Source organism: Gigantopelta aegis, chromosome 14, assembly GCF_016097555.1.
Source record: "Gigantopelta aegis isolate Gae_Host chromosome 14, Gae_host_genome, whole genome shotgun sequence".
Classification (NCBI taxonomy): Eukaryota; Metazoa; Mollusca; class Gastropoda; order Neomphalida; family Peltospiridae; genus Gigantopelta; species Gigantopelta aegis.
The window spans coordinates 12,839,786-12,855,922 of record NC_054712.1 but is presented as its reverse complement, the minus strand read 5'-3'; the positions used below and the strand labels follow the sequence as shown (position 1 = coordinate 12,855,922).

Sequence of the window (16,137 nt, the reverse complement as noted above, 5' to 3'; positions counted from 1 at the left end):
TGTGCGCACCCCTCCAAAATTGGAAGTGTCCTGAAACACCCAGTGTTGAATAGATCAACACAATGCATTTATTGGCATTTCCAGTCTGGATCTCGACACGGTAAGACGTGTTTGTTTCGCTTGTGCACACTGCACGTGCTTTCGCGGCTCGACATGGGGATCTTTCACTTCGTTGTTTTTGTCAGCGAAGTGAAGTTTTCTTCTGGGATGTATGCGGCCATTGGAACTGATTGAACGCTGGAACGCTTCTCGTTTCGACAGTCTGCACCACCAGGTTGGATTCTTTTTTAGCGAGATTCCTTGCCTCCACGTCATTCTTCGTCTGACTATGTTGACTTGGGGGGGGGGGGGGGGGGTCGTGACTCTTATGACGGCCATTCTGCAGAACGTCACGGTTGTTCGCGTTTAGTCTCTATATGTCCGAGCCTGTCCTAGCAGCACTGGAAGATTGACCGCCCCACTCTAAGAAGAAATAGGAAGCGGGGTCGGCCCCTACTACTCTTTTCTAGACTTTACTTTGTTTTATTGTGATACCATTTCGTATCCTCCGGAGTCGGACCCGTCCGCACCACTATACCAACCCATGACGACTGGACTATACCCTAGTCTGATTCTCTCTCTCGTTCAGACGGAACCGGCTTCTCAAGATCTGTATTTCAGCACAGCACTACACCTTCAACGTCTATTGGCTGTCAATCTAGGGGTTTTCTTGACGGGATGCAACCCATCTCGTCCCTACAAGCTGTGCACACTAACGGCCTTAACGAGGCCACTCACGTTGACATATAGATCGGACTTTAAACTTTTAGACCTTCGTTCAAACGTTTATGTCGAAATTACTTCTTCTTTTTTTTAAATATTATTAAATAGTCCGATCCCCTCTTCTTTCTCTTATTTATTTTTGGACTGTCCTTCTAAAATGCTCCAAATTATATAAATATTCGACCGAGCAGTCAATTATTTTTATTTTTGGCTTGTAACTTTTTTTTTTCTTTTTTTTTAAATTCTATTAACCTTTTACTAATTGCTATTTTCAAAATTCTGCCCATTTTCAACTCTACCCCCCCCCCCCCCCTCCATCCCGAGTCAGGCCACCGATCTTATCTAATTTCTTTTTGACCACCCGATCTAATCTAGCGACCAAATTAAATTTAATGAGTAGAATTTTCTTTATTAATTATATTAGAGATGCGCATCAAAATTTTAAAGGCCCACTATTTAATTTTTGGATGTAAATTTTAAAATTGTCCGCTTAATTTTTTTTTTTCTGTCCCGGGACAAGCCCCTGGCTATCCAGAGACAGGCCCCGGGACGGATATGCTCGAAACTCTAGTGGTATATGAGCATGTAAACATTATTCGCACTCGCATTTATTGGGTTTTAGTGGAGAACTTGTTTACAATAGTCCGCTTGATATTTGTGTTGAAGATGACCATATAGACAATACATGTTACTAACATTGTTAGTATACTTCTAAATACTGTTAGTTGGTGTCCCTCTTTGAAGCATTGCACATCCTCCCTAGAAACATTCTACATCTGCCCCTGCTCGCTGTGACAATATACAAAAGTGCAATAATACTACCACCCTTCCCCACTCGTTAGATTTCCAGCCTCGTTGATACCCCTGCTTGATTTGACACTGGACCCGCCACTGTACCTACAATATCTGTACATCTGAAACCTTAAGACATACTATGAAAAACATTACAATCAACATCTATCGGAAGCCCCGAACTGTGAAGACTGAACATTTACACACAGTCTTCTCTAGCCATCCCCTACAACACATCAATAAGGGGAGGGCTAGAGGTTACTCGAGCTAGAATGAACTCTCACCTGGAAGTGAACTGTGTAGAGAGACCGGCCTCGGTGGTGTCGTGGCAGGCCATCGGTCTACAGGCTGGTAGGTACTGGGTTCGGATCCCAGTCGAGGCATGGGATTTTTAATCCAGATACCGACTCCAAACCCTGAGTGAGTGCTCCGCAAGGCTCAATGGGTAGGTGTAAACCTCTTGCACCGACCAGTGATCCATAACTGGTTCAACAAAGGCCATGGTTTGTGCTATCCTGCCTGTGGGAAGCGCAAATAAAAGATCCCTTGCTGCTAATCGGAAGAGTAGCCCATGTAGTGGCGACAGCGGGTTTCCTTTCAAAATCTGTGTGGTCCTTAACCATATGTCTGACGCCATATAACCGTAAATAAAATGTGTTGAGTGCGTCGTTAAATAAAACATTTCTTTCTCTGAACTGTGTAGAGAGGCTTTAAAGTTGGGGTTTTAGGTGGGTGTTTTTTTAATGTAACATATTACAGTGTGTGTGTGTGTGTGTGCGTGCGTGCGTGCGTGCGTGCGTGCGTGCGTGCGTGCGTGCATACGTACAAGTATCATGTTGTAGTTCTCAAAAGGATATCGTAAAAACGAAAACAAAGACAAAAATAATACAGAAGACCGTTTATGTGTGAACAAAGACAAGAATACTTTGAAATACCGAACAGTATTCCTGCATACTTAGAGAGAGAACGGATATTTGAATTTACGCCTCTGTGTATTCACGGCATCTTCATACAAACAAGTTTACAAGGTGACGTATCATCGTATTCTTAGTGTATTCACATGCTGTATGTTTACTGAACGAATACGCTGCTGCGTACACAATGTAATCACGTGATTTCGCACTGTGATGTTGTTCTAGGGTGTATTCCATTCATGCTTTTCCCTTGTACTAAAACGAAATGAAAATTACCAAGATATTTTCTCTTTTTTTAATGTGAGTTAAATAACGGAAAAGTAAACTAACAAAAAACAAACACAGACCATATAGACTTAAGATACCCAAACATTTATTTACGTCCAGTTCGTCGCAGAACTCTGTATTAAGAATTAATTTCGGAGGCAGTTCACATCAGTCCAAACGTGCTGCTACGAGCGCCCATGAACACTTTTTTGTAGTGTACCGGCAAATCTTCGGGCTGGTAGCGGACTTGGGCGATTTCCTGAGCGAGCAGTTTCCGTGCATCCGTCTCGTCTCGGCACTTTTCATACTCTTGTCCCAGCAAGCCCTGTAAGCGCTCTACCTCCCTCTGTAGCTCGATCTTCTCCTGCTTTACCTTCTCGATCTGTTCACGCCGCTTTCGGATGTCTTCTTTCAGTCTGGTGATTTCTAGAAGGGGCAATTTAAGTTTGTTAAAAGCCAAAGAAGTGAGATCTGTATTGTGTGTGTGGTGGTGGTCGGGGAGGGGGGTGCAAGCTTTCCTAATTATTTAAAAATAAATATGCTCAAAGACGCATGTTCAGGGCAATTTAGTGCTATTTGTTGTGGATGATGAATTTTTAAAACTTTTTTTAAATTAATAAATAATAATAAAACGAAAATAAAAGTCATTAAAAAGAATGGGGTTGGGGGGAGGTTCACGGGTCTGTATGTAAGTGTGTATATGGGACACAGGAAATGCAAGCAAATGCAAATCGCCTGTATATAATCCCCATTCAAATGATACATACATGGCATTAACTGTTATCTGTTGAAATCACAAAGTGGGACAATCACGGCTTAATGTTAGCGTCAGACTACCAACTGCCAGCAGAAAGTTGGCCAATTTTCTACGGTCACGACGTTCTACAAACGTACAGTTGCTAATGTGAGCGCTCTTACAACTTGATTCTCGTCGTATAACCAATTTAAAAAGGATGCCAGGTCGACTTGTCTATGTCGGAGAGTCAGGAAGGTTTGATCATTGATTTCAAATCTACAACTCTTATTTGTCTAAACCTGTACGTTAATTGGGAATGTGCATACTTTTAATAATACGGCAGTTATTTTTTAACGATCTGCTCCTACCCAAAAACAACAGTCCAAGGGGCAGACACCAAATTTCAGTTATAGGAGAGATTAAACTCTACAAAAATATTGGGATTTTTTTGTTTTTGTTGTTGTTGTTGTTTGTTTTATTTGTTTTGTTTGGGGGTTTTTTTTTTTGGGGGGGGGGGGGGTGGGGGGGGCTGTTGGGTTTTTTTTTTTGGGGGGGGTGTGTGGCGCTTAATAATAATATTTAATAGATATATCCAATACGCATCTAGTAGGGATGTTTTTTTATTGAAATTTCAGGGGCAGATACATAATTTAACAATGTTTAGGAAAAGGTTACGTCCACATTTTGGGGCATTTTTCGTTAGAAATGGGTACCCATGCTTATTGAGGTTTGTACAGGGTACTGCTTATGATGAGGGTAGATACCGTTTATAGCAGGGGTAATTTTGGGGTCATTTAGGGTCAAGTTAGGGGGCTATTTAGCTTATCTTTAGCTTATCTTTATATTAGTTGTTAATATGAGCGCACCCGTCAGGAGTTGGGGGAATTACAACGCAACCGTCGACTTGGCCAACTTTCTGTTGACAGTTGGTAGTCTGGGTTTGGAAATTAAACATCGAATTATGGTGGTTTTGGTGGTTTTTTGTTGGTTTTTTAGTGTCTTTTTATTGTCCCCAGAGCAATATGGCCATGCCAAGGTTGGGGTGCCTTGAGATCATGACCTTACAATGTCAAAATGTCATCACATATACATTATATGGAAATAGTAATAATAATATCTTGTCAAGTTAATATATATTATTAACATAATACAAATTACTGTTGAATATCTATAATATGGCAAGTTAAATGCTCTGAGTTCAACATGGAAATTAGGGGGGGGGGGGGGGGGGGGGGGGGGGGGAGAAGGAAAGAAAGCAAAAGGAGTAAGGATTAAAAGGAAAAGGAAAGAGGAATGGAAGAATCTAGATGAAAGGAACATAATGTGTACTGTATCTGTATTTCCAAGCAAGATGTGTTTATATATATATAGATAAAAGATATAAAAGGAATCTAATTTGTACTGTATCTGTATTTCCAAGCAAGCTGTGTTTATATATATATATATAGATAAAAGATATAAAAGGAATCTAATGTGTACTGTCTCTGTATTTCCAAGCAAGCTGCGTTTATATATATATAGATAAAAGATATAAAAGGAATCTAATTTGTACTGTGTCTGTATTTCCAAGCAAGCTGCGTTTATATATATATAGATAAAAGATATAAAAGGAATCTAATTTGTACTGTGTCTGTATTTCCAAGCAAGCTGCGTTTATATATATATATAGATAAAAGATATAAAAGGAATCTAATTTGTACTGTATCTGTATTTCCAAGCAAGCTGCGTTTATATATATATAGATAAAAGATATAAAAGGAATCTAATTTGTACTGTGTCTGTATTTCCAAGCAAGCTGCGTTTATATATATATAGATAAAAGATATAAAAGGAATCTAATGTGTACTGTCTCTGTATTTCCAAGCAAGCTGCGTTTATATATATATAGATAAAAGATATAAAAGGAATCTAATTTGTACTGTGTCTGTATTTCCAAGCAAGCTGCGTTTATATATATATAGATAAAAGATATAAAAGGAATCTAATTTGTACTGTGTCTGTATTTCCAAGCAAGCTGTGTTTATATATATATATAGATAAAAGATATAAAAGGAATCTAATTTGTACTGTGTCTGTATTTCCAAGCAAGCTGCGTTTATATATATATAGATAAAAGATATAAAAGGAATCTAATTTGTACTGTGTCTGTATTTCCAAGCAAGCTGCGTTTATATATATATAGATAAAAGATATAAAAGGAATCTAATTTGTACTGTGTCTGTATTTCCAAGCAAGCTGCGTTTATATATATATAGATAAAAGATATAAAAGGAATCTAATTTGTACTGTGTCTGTATTTCCAAGCAAGCTGCGTTTATATATATATAGATAAAAGATATAAAAGGAATCTAATTTGTACTGTGTCTGTATTTCCAAGCAAGCTGCGTTTATATATATATAGATAAAAGATATAAAAGGAATCTAATGTGTACTGTATCTGTATTTCCAAGCAAGCTGTGTTTATATATATATAGATAAAAGATATAAAAGGAATCTAATTTGTACTGTATCTGTATTTCCAAGCAAGCTGCGTTTATATATATATAGATAAAAGATATAAAAGGAATCTAATTTGTACTGTGTCTGTATTTCCAAGCAAGCTGTGTTTATATATATATATATAGATAAAAGATATAAAAGGAATCTAATTTGTACTGTATCTGTATTTCCAAGCAAGCTGCGTTTATATATATATAGATAAAAGATATAAAAGGAATCTAATTTGTACTGTATCTGTATTTCCAAGCAAGCTGCGTTTATATATATATAGATAAAAGATATAAAAGGAATCTAATTTGTACTGTATCTGTATTTCCAAGCAAGCTGTGTTTATATATATATAGATAAAAGATATAAAAGGAATCTAATTTGTACTGTATCTGTATTTCCAAGCAAGCTGCGTTTATATATATATATAGATAAAAGATATAAAAGGAATCTAATTTGTACTGTATCTGTATTTCCAAGCAAGCTGTGTTTATATATATATAGATAAAAGATATAAAAGGAATCTAATTTGTACTGTGTCTGTATTTCCAAGCAAGCTGTGTTTATATATATATAGATAAAAGATATAAAAGGAATCTAATTTGTACTGTATCTGTATTTCCAAGCAAGCTGTGTTTATATATATATAGATAAAAGATATAAAAGGAATCTAATGTGTACTGTATCTGTATTTCCAAGCAAGCTGTGTTTATATATATATATAGATAAAAGATATAAAAGGAATCTAATTTGTACTGTGTCTGTATTTCCAAGCAAGCTGTGTTTATATATATATAGATAAAAGATATAAAAGGAATCTAATTTGTACTGTATCTGTATTTCCAAGCAAGCTGTGTTTATATATATATAGATAAAAGATATAAAAGGAATCTAATTTGTACTGTATCTGTATTTCCAAGCAAGCTGCGTTTATATATATATAGATAAAAGATATAAAAGGAATCTAATTTGTACTGTGTCTGTATTTCCAAGCAAGCTGTGTTTATATATATATAGATAAAAGATATAAAAGGAATATAATTTGTACTGTATCTGTATTTCCAAGCAAGCTGTGTTTATATATATATAGATAAAAGATATAAAAGGAATCTAATTTGTACTGTGTCTGTATTTCCAAGCAAGCTGTGTTTATATATATATAGATAAAAGATATAAAAGGAATCTAATGTGTACTGTATCTGTATTTCCAAGCAAGCTGTGTTTATATATATATAGATAAAAGATATAAAAGGAATATAATGTGTACTGTGTCTGTATTTCCAAGCAAGCTGTGTTATATATATATATAGATAAAAGATATAAAAGGAATATAATGTGTACTGTATCTGTATTTCCAAGCAAGCTGTGTTTATATATATATAGATAAAAGATATAAAAGGAATCTAATTTGTACTGTATCTGTATTTCCAAGCAAGCTGTGTTTATATATATATAGATAAAAGATATAAAAGGAATCTAATGTGTACTGTATCTGTATTTCCAAGCAAGCTGTGTTTATATATATATAGATAAAAGATATAAAAGGAATCTAATGTGTACTGTATCTGTATTTCCAAGCAAGCTGCGTTTATATATATATAGATAAAAGATATAAAAGGAATCTAATTTGTACTGTATCTGTATTTCCAAGCAAGCTGTGTTTATATATATATAGATAAAAGATATAAAAGGAATCTAATTTGTACTGTGTCTGTATTTCCAAGCAAGCTGTGTTTATATATATATAGATAAAAGATATAAAAGGAATCTAATTTGTACTGTGTCTGTATTTCCAAGCAAGCTGCGTTTATATATATATAGATAAAAGATATAAAAGGAATCTAATTTGTACTGTATCTGTATTTCCAAGCAAGCTGTGTTTATATATATATAGATAAAAGATATAAAAGGAATCTAATTTGTACTGTATCTGTATTTCCAAGCAAGCTGTGTTTATATATATATAGATAAAAGATATAAAAGGAATATAATTTGTACTGTATCTGTATTTCCAAGCAAGCTGTGTTTATATATATATAGATAAAAGATATAAAAGGAATCTAATTTGTACTGTGTCTGTATTTCCAAGCAAGCTGTGTTTATATATATATAGATAAAAGATATAAAAGGAATCTAATTTGTACTGTATCTGTATTTCCAAGCAAGCTGTGTTTATATATATATAGATAAAAGATATAAAAGGAATATAATTTGTACTGTATCTGTATTTCCAAGCAAGCTGTGTTTATATATATATATATAGATAAAAGATATAAAAGGAATATAATTTGTACTGTATCTGTATTTCCAAGCAAGCTGTGTTTATATATATATAGATAAAAGATATAAAAGGAATATAATTTGTACTGTATCTGTATTTCCAAGCAAGCTGTGTTTATATATATATAGATAAAAGATATAAAAGGAATCTAATTTGTACTGTATCTGTATTTCCAAGCAAGCTGTGTTTATATATATATAGATAAAAGATATAAAAGGAATATAATGTGTACTGTATCTGTATTTCCAAGCAAGCTGCGTTTATATATATATATAGATAAAAGATATAAAAGGAATCTAATTTGTACTGTGTCTGTATTTCCAAGCAAGCTGTGTTTATATATATATAGATAAAAGATATAAAAGGAATCTAATGTGTACTGTATCTGTATTTCCAAGCAAGCTGTGTTTTATATATATATAGATAAAAGATATAAAAGGAATCTAATTGTACTGTATCTGTATTTCCAAGCAAGCTGTGTTTATATATATATAGATAAAAGATATAAAAGGAATCTAATGTGTACTGTCTCTGTATTTCCAAGCAAGCTGCGTTTATATATATATAGATAAAAGATATAAAAGGAATCTAATGTGTACTGTCTCTGTATTTCCAAGCAAGCTGTGTTTATATATATATATAGATAAAAGATATAAAAGGAATCTAATGTGTACTGTATCTGTATTTCCAAGCAAGCTGTGTTTATATATATATATAGATAAAAGATATAAAAGGAATCTAATTTGTACTGTATCTGTATTTCCAAGCAAGCTGCGTTTATATATATATAGATAAAAGATATAAAAGGAATATAATTTGTACTGTATCTGTATTTCCAAGCAAGCTGTGTATATATATATATATCCAAGCAAGCTGTGTTTATATATATATAGATAAAAGATATAAAAGGAATCTAATTTGTACTGTGTCTGTATTTCCAAGCAAGCTGCGTTTATATATATATAGATAAAAGATATAAAAGGAATCTAATTTGTACTGTATCTGTATTTCCAAGCAAGCTGTGTTTATATATATATAGATAAAAGATATAAAAGGAATATAATTTGTACTGTGTCTGTATTTCCAAGCAAGCTGTGTTTATATATATATAGATAAAAGATATAAAAGGAATCTAATTTGTACTGTATCTGTATTTCCAAGCAAGCTGTGTTTATATATATATAGATAAAAGATATAAAAGGAATATAATGTGTACTGTATCTGTATTTCCAAGCAAGCTGTGTTTATATATATATATATAGATAAAAGATATAAAAGGAATATAATGTGTACTGTATCTGTACTGTATCTGTATTTCCAAGCAAGCTGTGTTTATATATATATATATAGATAAAAGATATAAAAGGAATATAATGTGTACTGTATCTGTATTTCCAAGCAAGCTGTGTTTTATATATATATAGATAAAAGATATAAAAGGAATATAATTTGTACTGTATCTGTATTTCCAAGCAAGCTGCGTTTATATATATATAGATAAAAGATATAAAAGGAATCTAATTTGTACTGTATCTGTATTTCCAAGCAAGCTGCGTTTATATATATATAGATAAAAGATATAAAAGGAATCTAATTTGTACTGTGTCTGTATTTCCAAGCAAGCTGCGTTTATATATATATAGATAAAAGATATAAAAGGAATATAATTTGTACTGTGTCTGTATTTCCAAGCAAGCTGTGTTTATATTTAAAAAATCAGTCATTGATATTTATTACAAATACTTTAATTAAAAAGGTCAAGCCAGGGAGTCCATTGTTCAATAAATAATTCATAGTTACAATTTTTAAAAAGAATATATTTTTCTATATCCAATTTTGTTTGTAATATGACTTTTACGCTGTTAGAATGTAAAAAAAATTCCTGTACTTTCATACTATAAATATAATATTTGACGTTAATTGTTAACCAATTTACAAAATAACTGTTTCTGTTATTAATCATACCAAATAAAACAATATCTTTGCTGAAATTAATTTCAATTCCTCTTTTAGATAGTATCCATGCATTTACATTTTTCCATATATTATGAACCTTATAACATTTGAAAAATAGATGATGCAAGGTTTCTGGATAATTATTACAAAAGTTGCAAATATTATAATCTACATAATAGATCATGTGTAAAAATGTATTAGTTGCCAGGATGCTATGTAAAATTTTATATTGAAACCAGGATAAAGTCTTATCTTTTACGTTATGAAAAGGTATAACATAATACATTTCCCATTTCTGTAGATCACATACAAACCCTTCATTGGCATACTTTATTTGTTACTGTTTTGGTGTTTAGTATACTGTACATATATTTGCAGCCACGTTTATCTTTTAACAAAATGTTTAGCTTAAAAGGGAAAATTGGATGGTTTAACATAATAAAAGTGTCGCCGGTTAGATCGTGTGGGTTATATATAAAATATTTAACAGCATTTATTAATGGAGCATATTATAAAAACTTTGTAATTATATGATATTTTTGTATGAATTCTTCATACACCATAAAATCTCCTAATTCATTTAATAGATCACTTATAAAAATAATACCATTTTCGATGTATTTATAATAGAAAAAAGGTTTTTTTATCTATACATAGTTTGCATACAAAGGTCATCTATACTTTGCGGATTTTGTTTTTGTTGTATTTGTAGCCAACTGTGTAGGGTATCTCTCCAGAATACATTTAATATTTCCTTTTGTTTTTTCACTATGAAATGGTCGCCGTATATAATCAAGTCAGTTGTGGATAAGTGCTTAAAGGGACACGCCATGGTTACGGCTAGTTGTTAACCATTACGGCGTTGTTTTTCGCTATTAAACCCATTTTTTCACAAATAAAATTGCACTTTACTTAGATTGTATTATTTAGAATACACATTTCCATTCACCTGGAGTGCTTTTTGGTAATCCTAGTAATCCTGATGTTTGTAAAACCACGAAATGCATTTTTTGTATTTCTTAACAACAGGCGTGCACTCGAGAAAAAAACGTTAAGCAAGCGAGGTCCAATCTATTTTTAGAGCGAATCTTCCTGTGTAAACGTCACAGACGTTGGTATACCACGTGACCGTTATCATTTTTGGTTCGGTTTGTTTTTTCGTGCACGGTTCGCGCAATCAACATCCGATTTGTTGTCGTTTGCTTGTTGTTCATTTGTGAGATTTTTCTTCACAGTTCGTGAACATTTTCAGTAACAATAAAGTTCAGACAAGTAAGTGTCTCAATACAAAACGTTACAAACCCTTGAACGTACAAACCCTTAAAACCAATAATTTTGCTAAGTCTTACGATATCTGGAGAGGGGATACAACCAGGACAGAACAGTTGGAACATGTCCAGGAGAGGTGAAAAGAACGCACCCCAAGTCTGTGCGCACTCTGTGAAATTTGTCGTGACGTAGGCATTGTTGTGCTTCGAGCGACATCTACCGGTGACATCAGAATACTAACTTTCAAAATTATTTCAAGCAATTGGGACATGGGGATTTCCATGGTATTTATCGATATAAAACCTGCTTTTTCACTCCATTTGATAAAAACGTGATCTAAGTGTGTTACAGGTTTGTAGATTAACCAAATTATAATTTATTTTCGCTGGATAGAACTAGGGTGTGCGGCTTTAATAGATTTGAAAAGAGTAAACCACTTTGGATTACTACTAAACATTCGTCTAATCCAAGTACTTTTTAAAGCTATTATAAAATTATGTATATTTATCATTTTAATACCTCCGTTTTTATAATTTTGGGTTATTAAACTACGCTTCAGTTTCTCACAACCATCATTCCAGATAAATTTAAAAAATAATGTGTTTAGTTGTTTTAGCAATGTTTCTCCTGGGTTACGTAATGCTATAAATAAATGGGTTAGTTTGGGAAAATTATTAAAGATTTTAAAACTGTTCTTCTTCCTAATACGGTTAGTTTTCTAGTAGACCATATTTTTATTAACTTTTGTATTTCCATGATTTTTTAATCGTAGTTTAGTTCAATAATTTTATCTAAATTCACTGAAAATGTAATTCCAAGTAAAGTAAAGTGTTCTGCACCCCATTCAAGTTTCCATTTGGTATGATGAAAGACCTCCTTTGAATATTTTTTATTTCCTATCCATATAGCCTTTGATTTGATATAATTTATTTTTAGCCCTGATACTTGTTCATAATAATCTAAAATTGTCAATGTACTGTGTAGGGTCTCTAGACTACCATTGACAATAAAACTTGTATCGTCTGCATACTGTGATATTCAATATTCTTCTCCATTAATGGTAATACCTTTAATATTAGGTGAATTTCTAACAATGATGCCAAGGATTTCGGCACATAAAATAAATATATACGGGAACAGAGGATCACCTTTGCCTATACCCTCTTTCTAATGTAATCGATTCAAACAGAAACCCGTTTTGTATTACACTTGAGCTAGAGTTATTATAAAGCACATTATGTTATTACTTTGGAAATCGCATTTTGTGTTGCTTGGTATATACTCATTTTTCTGCAATAGGTCTACATGTATAAAAATTATTTCACGCCCAATACCCCGTTACAAATCTACATTTTACCTTCATTTTCGCTTTGTTCTTGATCGATAGTTTCTTCTTCGTAGTGTTCCGACAACAACACCAGCTCATGCTATAAACCAACAAACTGACAGTTAAGATCAATTTAGATAACTTTTAAATATATACATATATATATATATATATATATATATATATATATATATATATATATATATATATATATATATATATATATATATATATATATATATATATATATATATGCTTTTACTCAACATGGATAGTACACAAGAAAACATATGGCATTGTATTCAAATATTTATGGTGCCATATATTTTATCTGTAATATTAATATAATATGGACAACTTAACGTGATTGAAATGGCAATGTGCTGCCACAAGGCGTAAACAGTTCGTGCTTCCAGCCTTCCTCAAAACCAAACACTCATGATTTTATTCTACATTCGCCATTTTATGATTTACTGAATTCAGTCTACAACGATAACAAGTTTCTAATAATTTTTAAAAAAAAGAGAGTAAAACTGAATATTATACATGAGAGGCTGTTAGATACCATTTATCTTACAAATAATTGTTCGAACAAAACCAACAACGAATAAAATATGTTAATTAATTAATTAAATAATTAATTTGATTAATTTGATTTGATTAATTTGATTAATAAATAAAATTAATAAATAAACACGAATATCCGATATTAAAATAAAATAATATAATATAATATAAAATAATAAATAAATAAACTTTATGAAATGATTCGGGTGAATTACAATGTATGCCGGAAACTAATTTCAATATAAAATGTTATATAAAATTCGTTTCAAGACGAAAAAAACAAAACAAAAACGTGATAGTATAGCCATAAAATCTGTTTATACTAGTATACAATCCAGAGTTTATTACTGCACTTTACCCCCTGTTCTTTAATGTTGAAAGAGACCCAACAAGTTCGCCTATTGCATAAATAGTCTTGCCCGATATTTTTTGAATAAAATAATAGATAAATAAATAAATAAACTTAACAAATAAATACGAATATCCGATATGTGTAGCACGAGGTGTGTTTAGTAAACTAGCAACATTCGGGTAGGTTTAACTTACCTGTAATGGTATTAGTTTACTTATCTCCAGTCGTTGCAGATTTAACACCATGTCATATTCGTTTTTAATGGAGGTCAGCACAAAATTGTAGGCTGGGAAGTATTCAGTCAAAATTTCAAACACCTGACGATAAATCTGGTGTAATAACAAAGACAAGAAATAATTATGTTTGAGGCCAATAACAATGGGACTGACATCTGAAAGGGAACTGTCACTTGGAATTGAGTCTGAAAAACATCAGAAAGGGAACAACTACAACTACAGTCCGTCCCACAGGAAACGCCATTTTTTTCATACTATGAAATTTATTACAAGTTATTTATTTCTGAGCAGATTGATTTGGAAATTGAACACAAAAATTTAATAGTATTTTGTTCTTTTGTTTTTTTGTGTTTTTTTTCTTCCCAAAAACCTTTTACTTTTCTTCTTACATCAAACCAAACTGAAATTATTTACAAAACATTTTTTATAGAATGATGGACAGACTACAGACAAAAATCTGTAGAGTTGGAGCCTGAAAAACATCAGTAAAATACCAACAACCAGTAGAGGAGAGTCTGAAAAAGATCAGTGAGAGAACAACAACCAGTTGAGAGAAGTCTGAGAAACATCAGTAAGAGAACAACAGCCAGTAGAGAGAAGTCTGAAAAACATCATTCAGAGAACAACAACCAGTAGAGAGAAGTCTGAAAAACATCAGTGAGAGAACAACCAGTAGAGGGAAGTCTGAAAAACATCAGTAAGAGAACAACAACCAGTAGAGGGGAGTCTGAATAACATCAGTAAGAGAACAACCACTAAGATAAATATATATATATATACTAAATATATATATATATATATATATATATATATATATATATATATATATATATATATATATACATACATACATACATACATACATACATACATACATACATACATACATATATATATATATATATATATATATATATTGTATATATGGGTTGTTCTCAGAAATTGGGGTCAGGTAAAGATTTCCGACTTTGAGACTGAATAAAATGTTTGTATTCAAAGAAATGGACAAACTTATACCATTTTTATTATTTGTTTATATGAAAGAAATAAAATATATAATATTAGTGTTGTGTGTTGCGTTATTGTTTTGAATGATGACACGTAATCTAGAAATGAGCCAATTATAGCACGAACAATTTGTGACAAGAAGATAGGTCCTGTTTTTACTTCGCTACAGCATCTATCAAAGACATTTTATTAAAGACATTTAAACTTAAATTAGTTAGTATTGTGTTACACTACAGTTACATCGTTGTATGATTGATTTGTGACAAGTATTTATTAAATTAGAAACCTTACAAAATAATGTTACAGTCGCAACATTTGGTTTCCACACAACTTCTATAAATAAAAGATGTTGAAAAATGCACCAACATCACGTGATCAGTTATATGATTTGTTCATGCTTGCTTGGAATGATCAAATCTAAATGTTTGTTATGCAGTACCCTAATTTCAAAACATTCAAGAGTTTGTGAATGTTTAAAGTTGATTGAGAAACTATAGTTTCCAATTTTTTATGTAGCGACTGTACACCAAAAGAAAGTTATTAATACCAAGAGCAAACTATTCAGCACTACTTTGCCGGTTTACTCAGTCAGCAGCATTGGCGGAACGTTAAATCTACGTAAATTTGGCGGGTTTTTTGTCATTGTTTACGCACACCGTTATCACAAGTAACTGTCTTCCACATGTAGCTTCGATGTTGCGACCGTTCTTCGTGAATACAGGATACACAGCCAACACCACTTAAAGGTAAGAATATGTTATGCAAATTGCTATACTGTCTGTTTTTCATGTATAAACTATCTAATTAACTTTATTTTATGGTTTTGTAATATTTTAGAATTATATTTTATCATCTTAACTTCATAGCAATACCCGATTTTCAGTTGGTGGTGAAGTTGTTTTTCCACGCCAGTTTTGACTCTTGCCCAAAGAATGCAATGTTTTGATACAATAAAATATAGTTCAGAAATAATAGGCTTTTGAGTTTAATAAGTAAACAACAACAAAGTTGTGAATTAAGTTAAGATGACTAAAACGTCATATATATATATATATATATATAACAGCACAACCAGTAATTAACAGTTTTAAAAACGTCAGTAAAAGAATAACTTCTAATAGATAAAACTTTGAAAAACGCAAGTAAATAAGCAAATAATGTCTGAAAACATCAGTATCATATC

The 16,137-nt window shown here is 31.9% G+C and overlaps 1 protein-coding gene across 1 annotated transcript in view; it reads right to left on the bottom strand.

Moving 5' to 3' along the window:
* Window positions 1-2,819: 2,819 nt before the first annotated feature.
* Window positions 2,820-16,137, bottom strand: part of LOC121388894 (translin-associated factor X-interacting protein 1-like) — a 20,499-nt gene continuing 7,181 nt past the window's right edge. Inside the window, exons 4-6 of the mRNA XM_041520429.1 lie at window positions 13,905-14,039; window positions 12,822-12,891; window positions 2,820-3,161 (exon numbers count right to left, since the gene is read on the bottom strand). Coding sequence (XP_041376363.1) covers window positions 2,899-3,161; window positions 12,822-12,891; window positions 13,905-14,039 — 468 coding nt within the window. The 3' untranslated portion in view covers window positions 2,820-2,898. The remainder of the gene's footprint in view (window positions 3,162-12,821; window positions 12,892-13,904; window positions 14,040-16,137) is intronic.